Source organism: Anthonomus grandis, chromosome 20 (assembly GCF_022605725.1).
Source record: "Anthonomus grandis grandis chromosome 20, icAntGran1.3, whole genome shotgun sequence".
Classification (NCBI taxonomy): Eukaryota; Metazoa; Arthropoda; class Insecta; order Coleoptera; family Curculionidae; genus Anthonomus; species Anthonomus grandis.
Window position 1 is genome coordinate 5,756,123 of NC_065565.1, and position 11,148 is coordinate 5,767,270.

At 31.8% G+C, this 11,148-nt stretch overlaps 1 protein-coding gene across 1 annotated transcript; it reads left to right on the forward strand.

Moving 5' to 3' along the window:
* Nucleotides 1-266: 266 nt before the first annotated feature.
* Nucleotides 267-10,687, forward strand: LOC126747899 (zinc finger protein 813-like). The gene is made up of 6 exons (XM_050456868.1): nucleotides 267-568; nucleotides 1,773-2,061; nucleotides 5,458-5,715; nucleotides 5,784-5,960; nucleotides 6,020-6,130; nucleotides 10,079-10,687. Exons 1-6 carry the CDS (start codon nucleotides 395-397, stop codon nucleotides 10,516-10,518), a joined length of 1,449 nt encoding a protein of 482 aa, XP_050312825.1. The 5' UTR covers nucleotides 267-394; the 3' UTR covers nucleotides 10,519-10,687.
* The last annotated feature ends 461 nt before the right edge of the window (nucleotides 10,688-11,148 follow it).

The window sequence follows — 11,148 nt, forward strand, 5'->3', positions numbered from 1 at the left end:
TAGATCAGTTAATATTAGATCAGAATCAGGGAGTTATAAGGACAAATAAAAAGTCAATTATCATTATTATTATTATTATTTTTATTAATAGAATTATATACAGGTAAGACACATATCATCGTCACTATCGTTGCCCACCCGGTATATATTGGCTGCGCCTGTGCACCAATTAAACCTTCACGTCTCCGAGAACAAGTGACAAGTGACAGTCTAATTGTCGATAATCCAGAACTCTGTAATTTCACGTGTAAAAAGTGCAGGTTCCATTGTTTCCTTTTGCTTTCCTGTGATCTATACTTTTGGGGTCTCCCGACCCATTCCAGCTTCCAGCCTTCCTGGGACAACAATAACAACAACCAAATTTTCCATTTTATAATTTTATAAATAATAAACAATGAAAACGTACAGTAGGAAAAAGGTCGACGAGAGTGTCGAGTTTGAGGAAATCATAGATTTAGACGACGTGTGTCGTTTGTGTATGGAAAAAGAGGATGAGTTAATATCCATATTCAATAACGAAGAAGTGGTGCCCCTTACCCTAAGAATTATGGCCTGTGTAGCCCTAGAGGTAAGTGAGGTAGTTTCAGGTCTTATTTCAAGTGTTTTAATGACTCAGGTTTATCATATATGTAGTGTGTAGCATTCAGTTGCAATACAAAGTGAAGCAACTTGCTCCCGCAACCTTAACTTAACCATAACAACATAGTCTCGTCAGAATTATTCAAGTCTGCGTTGTGAGTGGTGCAAGTTGATTTATAAGCTATAGGGGCAAAGGTTTATCATACATATTAACATTTAGCTATAGCACAAAGTGAAATTGCATTGATACATTACATAATAACAAAAATGTAACAAGGAATACTCTTAACTTAATACACCTTAACATCGAGAAGGGAATAACTTCCTTAAACCTAACAATATTGAAAATGCCTTTGACAAGAATTTTCTGTGCCTCAAAAAGTAAATAAGCAGAAGATTCTTGTGCTAAGGGATCAGACAGTTTGGGGTTTGAATAAATCATAGACCAGGACTGCTATTAGTGAACATAGTGTTAATTTTCTCCTGGAATCACTCTAAAAAGTAACCAAAAGTGTGGTTGAAACCTGCTTGAAAATGGCTTTTATATCAACAGTCCAATTTAACATTTAAATTAACCCTTTCAACAAAAGTATTCCTAGCACAATCACTGCTGCCTTCATGATTTCGAACTGTGTTTACTATAATAATAGTAATTTTATTAAATACTCTTGTTTTGGTTGTAAACAATTCATAAATTATAGGGCCTCTTTGAACCAAAAATAATCTAAATAATTATTTTTTGTTAATTGTTTATAATGAATTATGGGTCGTAAGTGCCCTTATAAAATTACACTCAAGAACATGGTGAGGAATTGGATTTAACGGTTACGGGGACCATATTGTTACTTGATTACTTAGAAAAGGCAATCACCTTATATATTTTTTCATTGTCATCCTGTTGATCTATTTATGTAGATTCACATTACCTACTTGTATTGATTAGACATATCTTCAATTTAAAAAAACATGGTTTTTAAGAAATAAATAAATTATTAGTGGGATGTGACACTTAAGTTCTTCTAAGTCCTTTTCAAACTTAGACATGTTTCCTTCGAATCCTTCAATCTGGTTATTTAATTCAGATTTTAGTCATGCTCTCTTCCTCTCTTTTAAAGCATTCTGCATTTTTTTCTCTTTTTTTTTTTAAATTAAAAATTTCCATTCTATCAAGTTGTCTTGCTGCAACATTTCAGGTTTTTGAAGGTGATGGTCTGCCTGATAAAATCTGCCACCCGTGCAAGTTTCAACTGGAGAAATCATATAATTTCCGAAAGAAATGCGAACAATCCGACATGAAATTACGGATACATTTGAAAGAACTTAAAGAGAAACTGGGGAATATCATTGAGGATGATGAGTTTAATAGAGATTCTCAAGGAGATAGATCGGACGAGGATGAATTGGAAATAGTGCATGATAGTATGGATAAGGAAACTGAGGAAAGTACTGAGAAAGTCGCCAGTACTGAAGAGGATATTGTGGGTAAGTATTTTTCATTTACTTTGTTTGTTCAGGTTTTAAAAATCATAAAGTCCAAAAGTTTCAAGTCATAACTTCACTTCTGGTACTCAGATCGACCTGATTTTTGTTTTAAAAGTTTCTTTGGAATGTTTCTTAGCTTTCATTGAAAGAATCACAAAAATCCTTGCAGTAGAACATTTTTTATTTGAGTTTTTGAAAATCATGTCCAAGAGAAAATTTTCAAAAGATCAAGTTTTGAGGAACTTGGGTCATAACTTCACTTCTAGTGCTCAGATCGACCTGATTTTTGTTTTAAAAGTTTCTTTGGAATGTTTCTTAGCTTTCATTGAAAGAATCACAAAAATCCTTGCAGTAGAACATTTTTTGATTTAAGTTTTTGAAAATCATGTTTAAGAGCAAATTTTCAAAAGATCAAGTTTCAAGTAACTTGGGTCATAACTTCACTTCTAGTGCTCGGATCGACCTGATTTTTGTTTTAAAAGTTTCTTTGAAATGTTTCTTAGCTTTCATTGAAGGAATCACAAAAATCCTTGCAGTAGAACATTTTTCTATTTAAGTTTTTGAAAATCATGTTTAAGAGCAAATTTTCAATAGATCAAGTTTCAAGTAACTTGGGTCATAACTTCACTTCTAGTGCTCGGATCGACCTGATTTTTGTTTTAAAAGTTTCTTTGAAATGTTTCTTAGCTTTCATTGAAGGAATCACAAAAATCCTTGCAGTAGAACATTTTTCTATTTAAGTTTTTGAAAATCATGTTTAAGAGCAAATTTTCAAAAGATCAAGTTTCAAGTAACTTGGGTCATAACTTCACTTCTAGTGCTTGGATCGACCTGATTTTTGTTTTAAAAGTTTCTTTGAAATGTTTCTTAACTTCCATTGGAAAAATGACACAAATCCATGCAGTAGAAAATTTTTTATTTGAGTTTTTAAAAATCATGTCCAAGAAAAAATTGTCAAAAGATCTGATTTGAGCAACTCAGGTCATAACTTCACTCCTAGTGCTCAGATCGACCTGATTTTTATTTTAAAAGTTTCTTTGGAATGTTTCTTAGCTTTCATTGAAGGAATCACAAAAATCCTTGCAGTAGAACATTTTTTATTTGAGTTTTTGAAAATCATGTCCAAGAGCAAGGTTTCAAAAGATTAAGTTTTGAGTAACTTGGGTCATAACTTCACTTCTAGTGCTCGGATCGACCTGATTTTTGTTTTAAAAGTTTCTTTGGAATGTTTCTTAGCTTTCGTTGAGAAATCACGAAAAAACTTGCAGTAGAACATTTTTTATTTGAGTTTTTAAAAATCATGTCCAAGAGCAAATTTTCAAAAGATCAAGTTTCGAGTAACTTGGGTCATAACTTCACTTCTAGAGCCCAGATCGAGTTGATTTTTGTTTTAAAAGTTTATTTGGAATGTTTATTAACTTTCATTGAAAGAATCACGAAAATCCTTGCAGTAGAACGTTTTTTATTTGAGTTTTAGGAAATCATGTCCGAGAGCAAGGTTTCAAAAGGACAAGTTTCGAGTAACTTAGGTCATAACTTCACTTCTAGTACATAGATCGATCTGATTTTTGTTTTAAAAGTTTCTTTGGAATGTTTCTTAACTTTCATTGGAAGAATCACGAAAATCCTTGCAGTAGAACATTTTTTATTTGAATTTTCATAAATCATGTCCAAGAGAAAATTTTGAAAAGAACAAGTTTCAAGTAACTTGGGTCATAATTCCACTTCTAGTACTCAGATCGACCTGATTTTTGTTTTAAAAGATTCTTTGGAGTATTTTTTAGCTTTCATTGAAAGAATCACAAAAATGCTTGCAGTAGAACATTTTTTATTCGAGTTTTTAAAAATCATGTCCAAGAGCAAATTTTCAAAAGATCAAGTTTTGGGTAACTTGGGTCATAACTTCACTTCTAGTGCTCAGGTCGACCTGATTTTTGTTTTAAAAGTTTCTTTGGAATGTTTTTTAGCTTTCATTGAAAAATCATGAAAATCCTTGCAGTAGAACATTTTTTTATTTAAGGTTTTGAAAATCATGTCCAAGAGCAAATTCTTAAAAGAACAAGTTTCAAGTAACTTGGGTCATAACTTCACTTCTAGTGCTCAGATCGACCTGATTTTTGTTTTAAAAGTTTCTTTGTAATGTTTTTTAGCTTTCATTAAAAGAATCACAAAAATCCTTGCAGTAGAACATTTTTTTATTTGTGTTTTTAAAAAACATGTCCAAGAGAAAATTTTCAAAAGAACAAGTTTCAAGTAACTTGGGTCATAACTTCACTTCTAGTGCTCAGATCGACCTGATTTTTGTTTTAAAAGTTTCATTGGAATGTTTCTCAGTTTTCATTGAGAAATCACGAAAATCCTTGCAGTAGAACATTTTTTTATTTAAGTTTTTGAAAATCATGTCCAAGAGCAAATTTTTCAAAAGATCAAGTTTTCAGTAACTTGGGTCATAACTTTACTTCTAGTACTCAGATCGACCTGATTTTTGTTTTAAATGTTCCTTTGTAATGTTTTTCAGCTTTCATTGAAAGAATCACGAAAATCCATATAGTAGACCAATTTTTATGACAGTTTTTAAAATGGTCATAACTTTGCTTCTAGTGCTCAGATAGACCTGATTTTTGTTTTAAAAGTTTATTTGGAATCTTTCTTAGCTTTTACTGAAAGAATCACGAAAATCCTTGCAGAAGAACATTTTTTATTTAAATTTTCATAAATCATGTCCAAGAAAAATTTTTCAAAAGATCAAGTTTTGAGTAACTCTGGTCATAATTCCACTTCTAGTGCTCAGAACCAGTTGATTTTTGTTTTAAAAGTTTCTTTGTAATGTTTTTCAGCTTTTAATGAAAGAATCACGAAAATCCTTGTAGTAGAACATTTTTTATTGAAATTTTTGAAAATCGTGTCCAAGAGCAAATTTTCAAAAGATCAAGTTTCGAGTAACTCGGGTCATCACTTCACTTCTAGTGCTCAGATCGACCTGATTTTTGTTTTAAAAGATTCTTTGGAGTATTTTTTAGCTTTCATTGAAAGAATCACAAAAATCCTTGCAGTAGAACGTTTTTTATTAAAGTTTTTAAAAATCATGTCCAAAAGAACATTTTCAAAAGATCAAAACACTCAGATGATTATTTAATCCTATATGGCCTTGTTTTTATTTACCTCAGTAAACAGATAGTTTTACCTACTTAATTGCAATTAACTTATTAAGTTATTTCACTATATCAATAACTCGGGCTATAAACAAACTTCACTGAAACTATCATCATCAGCAGTATCATTTATTGCCAACAGTTCACAAATAAGGTGAAACGCAACGATTAATTATTAGCAATTTAAGTGCGCTACGTATACTATTATTCTTCAATTTAAAATCCCACCCGGTGTTTATTTAAGGGGTGGCCAAAGTGTCGTATATCGAAGGACCAGAAGAACCAGAAAACACGCCCAACGAAATCACTTTGGCGGCAGACACGGAGGGCAGCAAAGAGGCTTGCACCCTCAAAACTTCCGCGACATTAAAAGTAGAAACTGAGCAACTCGATAATGACGACGATAATGTCAGTAGCTCAGATCAACCCATGGACGATATTTACGACAGTAATATCGGTGCAATCGCCGATGCCGTTAAGGCCACTTTAGCAAACCAACCGGGTAAACTTTATTACAATACGGTTTCCTAAATGGTTGTATGCATCGGTCATTTGTGTTTTTTTTTGAAGGAATTAATGTTGCGGGTCAACTGCAGATTAAAGTGAACCCGTCGTCGGGGAAAACCACCCAAGTGGAGGTGACCACTGACGACGGCCACGTGATCGTCATGGAAATATCCACCGAGGATCAAGTGGACGATCGGAACTCTAATAGCGAAAACTTGAAGCGTGACTCTGTTTTAACGGGTGGGTTTCACTCTTTTGGGTGTATATAAGTCGTTTTTTATATATTTTCGTTTATTTAGAAATAAACGATGAAGGGGAATTGAAAGTGTTCAAGTGCGAGTACTGTCCGTTGTCCTTCTCGAGAAGGATCGCACTTAAGAGGCACTCGTCGGTGCATTCGCAGCAACGTGGTAAGTTATTCCCGGGACTGCTTTGATGGTGATTTTATTGTGATTTATTGATAAGGAATTTCGGGAATGATAGTGTAAAAAGGTTAAAAGGCAACACTGTTTGCCCCAATTCGAAGTTCAACTGTGGAATGAAAGAAACGACTTGTTGAGTGGGTTTTTATAGACAATTAAACGTTAAATTTTTAATGAAATTTCATCAAATTTTACAGGAAATTGGGTTTTAACTCGCTGCATGAATTAAAAAAAAAAATTTGCTCAGGAAATTGAATTGTGAATCTTTGTAGTCTTTCAACTGTTTTGGAGTGAATGACTGGAAGAAATATGAAGTTTTTCATCAAATTTTCCAGGAAATCGAATTTAGACAGTTGAAATTCGATTTCCTGATGAATGTTTCAAGGATGAATTTTTTCAACAGATTTCCTCAGGAAATTGAGTCATTTTTAAAAAAAATTTTTAATTGTTTTTGGAGAAAAATAACTGTTGTTTAACTGGAAACTTAATTGGGGGAAAAAACCCCTTGACACTTTTTCCTTATTTTCTTGAAAACTATTAGGGATATGGAAAATTTTCTTTTAGCATTGGATTCCTAGTAAAAAATAGAACAAATCATAAAGAATAACATTTGACCGTAAATCAAATAATAAAGAAGTTATGGGAGATTTTATGAAAAATTTGAGAATTTTTGGGTGGAAAATTTGAAAAAAAAAATTTGGAATTTTTTTTTTTTCTTGGAAATCGATAAATCGCTCAAAAAACATCAAAAAAGTCTTATAAATTTTTTTTGAAAAATCTATTAAAAAAAAGTTATACCCAAAAAATTAAAACAAAAAATCAAAATTTTCAAATTTCTCAAAAACTGTCAATTTCTCAAAAAATTTCTTCCTTATATAAAAGTAAGAAAATGCTCTGGAGTTCTTAGAGGTCCTTGAATCATGACCCTATCTTTAATAGCAAAGAAGTTATTCAAATTTTTGTGAAGTGCCACAAACATGCTAAAAAATTAAAATTTTCAAATTACTCAAAAACTGTCAATTTCTCAAAAAATTCATTCCTATATAAAAGTAAGAAATTCCTCTGGAGTTCTTAGGGGTCCTTGAATCATGACTCTAACTTTAATAGCAAAGAAGTTATTCAGATTTTTGTGAAGTGCCAAAAACAAAAATGCTAAAAAATCAAAATTTTCAAATTACTCAAAAACTTTCAATTTCTCAAAAAATTTCAGTCTTATATAAAAGTAAGAAAATGCTCTGGAGTTCTTAAAGAACTTTGAATCATGACTTTATCTTTAATAGCAAAGAAGTTATGCAAAATGTTGTGAAGTGCATTGAAATTTCTCAAAAATTGGGGTGAAAAATTTGAGGAAAAATTTTTTTGAAAAAATTATTTTTTTTTGGAAATGGATAAATTGGGCGAAAAACAACAAAAAAGTTTTATAAAACTTTTTTGAAAAATGTACCTGGAAAAAGTTATACCCAAAAAAGTCTTCCTGAAAAAATCCAAAGGGGTACCCCTGGGAAAATGTTCATAATTTCGGTTTTTATTTTTTTTCGGGAAATCTATTGGTTGGAGAAAAAAATTGTTTTAATAAAACTTGTTTGGAATTTCACTATGCATTAGATGCCATAAAAAAATAATTTCTGAGCTCAATAGTTTTCCAGAAAATTGGGAAAAGCCTCTTAACAGTTTTTCCTAATTTTCTCGAAAACTATTGGGGATATGGAAAATTTTCTTTTAGCATTAGATTCCTAGTCAAAAATAGAACAAATCATAAAGAATAACATTTGGTCGTAAATCAAATAATAAAGAAGTTATGGGAGATTTTATGAAAAATTTGAGAATTTTTGGGTGAAAAATTTGAAAAAAAAAATTGGAAAAATTTGATTTTTTTTTCTTGGAAATCGATAAATCGTTCAAAAAACATCAAGAAAGTCTTATAAAATTTTTTTGAAAAATGTATAAAAAAAATGTTATACCCAAAAAATTAAAAAAAAAAAACAAAAATCAAAATTTCTCAAGAACTGTCAATTTTTAAAAAAATTTCATTCTTATGTAAAAGTAAGAAAATGCTCTGGAGTTCTTAGGGGTCCTTGAATCATGACCCTATCTTTAATAGCAAAGAAGTTATTCAAATTTTTGTGAAGTGCCAAAAACAAAAATGCTAAAAAATCAAAATTTTCAAATTACTCAGAAACTGTCAATTTCTCAAAAAATTTCATGCCTATATAAAAGTAAGAAAATGCTCTGGAGTTCCTAGGAGTCCTTGAATCATGACTCTAACTTTAATAGCAAAGAAGTTATTCAAATTTTTGTGAAGTGCCAAAAACAAAAATGCTAAAAAATCAAAATTTTCAAATTACTCAAAAACTGTCAATTTCTCAAAAAATTTCATTCTTATATAAAAGTGAGAAAATTATCTGGAGATCCTAAGGAACTTTGAATCATGGCTTTATGTTTAATAGCAAAGAAGTTATCCAAAATGTTGTAAAGTGCATCGAAATTTCTCAAAAATTGGTGTGAAAAATTTGAGGAAAAATTTTTTTGAAAAAATTATTTTTTTTTGGAAATGGATAAATTGGGCGAAAAACAACAAAAAAGTCTTATAAAACTTTTTTGGAAAATGTACCTGGAAAAAGTTATACCCAAAAAAGTCTTCCTGAAAAAATCCAAAGAGGTACCCCTGGGAAAATGTCCATAATTTCGGTTTTTATTTTTTTTCAGGAAATCTATTGGTTGGAGAAAAAAATTGTTTTAATAAAACTTGTTTGGAATTTCACTATGCATTAGATGCCATAAAAAAATAATTTCTAAGCTCAATAGTTTTCCAGAAAATTGGGAAAAGCCTCTTAACAGTTTTTCCTAATTTTCTCGAAAACTATTGGGGATATGGAAAATTTTCTTTTAGCACTAGATTCCTAGTAAAAAATAGAACAAATCATAAAGAATAACATTTGGCCGTAAATCAAATAATAAAGAAGCTATGGAGGATTTTATGAAAAATTTAAGAATTTTTTGGTGAAAAATTTGAAAAAAAAATTTTTTGGAAAAATTTGATTTTTTTTTTGGCACATCGATAAACCGTGCAAAATGCTTCAAAAAAGTCTAATAAAACTTTTTTGAAAAATCTACCAGGAAAAAGTTATATCCAATTTTCCTTAAAAGCCATCCTCAAAAAATTCTTTCTTAAATGATTTTTCAAAAATCTTCCATAACTCTTTTATTTTGAGATTTACAACTAAAAGTTATTCTTTATCATTTGTTCTATTTTTGACTAGGAATCTAATGCTAAAAGAAAAGTTTCAATATTCCCAACAGTTTTCAAGAAAATGAGGAAAAACTGTTAAGAGGTTTTTCTTAATTTTCTGGAAAACTGTTGAAGTTAAAAATTATTTTTCTATTGCATCTGATGCGCATTGACATTCCAAACAACTTTTATTTAAACAATTTTTTTCTACAATCAATAGTTTTCCAGAAAAAAAATAAAAACCAGAATTATGAACATTTTTCCAGGGGGCACCCCTTCGAATTTTTCCAAGAACACTTTTTGGTTATAACTTTTTCTAGGTGCATTTTTCAAAAAAGCTTTATAAGACTTTTTTGACGCATTTTTAACGGTTGATCTATTTTCAAAAAAAAAAAATCCAATTTTTCAAAAACCTTCCATAACTCTTTTATTTCTCAATTCACGACTAAACGTTATTCTTTATAATTTGCTCTATTTTTGGCAAGGAACTTAACGCTACAAGAGAATCCTCCATTTTCCCAATATGTAAAAAATCCAATGGAGCTAGGTCAGGTGACCTTGCGGGCCATTCGATCGTCCCTCTCCCTCCAATCTATCTAGTACGGAAAAACTTATTAAGTAACTGTCGTACATAATCAAGAGGTGCCAAAAGTAGATTGTTTCTCCTCACTTTCATGTATTATCTCAATGAAATCGTGGATTTGCAGGCTTTAGCTGCGGTATTTGCGAAAAATGGTTCCCGACCAAATCGGCCCTAATAAGACACGAACGGATCCACACCGGCGAGCGTCCCTTCCAGTGCGAAATATGCACGAAAAGTTTCGCCCAAAAAGAGATCCTCTTCAGGCACATGATGACCCACTCGGGTCAGAAGCCGTACAACTGTCCCCAGTGTCCGAGCGGGTTCAATCAAAAAGTGCATCTGCGCAGTCACATGCGCAAACACGCGGAATCCGACCCGCACGACATGCAACTGCACTACTGCAGTCTGTGCCCGAAAGTTTTCTGTCACGCGTCCGGTTTAAGCAGACATTTACTGACGCACACGGGGAAATTGTTCAAGTGCACCGACTGTCCCAAGACGTTCACCGACAAAAGTTCCCTGAGGAGGCATCGGTTACAAAACGGGCCCAGGTGCGGTAGTTAGTGTCGCATTTTTTTTTCAAGTGAATTAGTTTACCGAACTGACGAGGCAGAGGGGTCGAAACGCGCGTCAAGAGTTAGACTCGTTGCAAGACGTTGGTAGTTATTCTTAGGTAGTGATAAACTGGAAAGGTGTGTTTTTAAAATATCAATAAATAAAAGAGTTCGATTATTGTCTTTGTCTTTTTTGTTTTTATCCTTGTCTAGTATTTAATTTTTCAGGTAAGTATCCCCCTGTAAAAAATTGTTCACTACATATAGTGCAATACTGTAAGGAGTGATTTTACATGCGTCGGTGGACATTTTTGGGCATAACTTGGGAACCACTGGGAATATTTTCGTGATTTTTTCACAGTAGTAAAATATGAATCCTGACGATGGATTTGAGGGTAGAAACGTCATTCTGGGTTAAAAATTGAGGTAGCCAAGGCTGTTTTGGTTGAGGTAATTTTTAATGCTACTTTTATTGACAAATTCTAACTTTCCTTGAGAATATCTTAAGAAATAATGGGGACATTCTTAAAAGGGTTTTTAGTGCAAGAAAGGGCGTTTCTTACCAAACAATTTCATATAAGAACGATTCTTGTGCCTCAAAAACTTTTTGAGTTAGAGGGAGTTTTGTCCATCAAGGTCC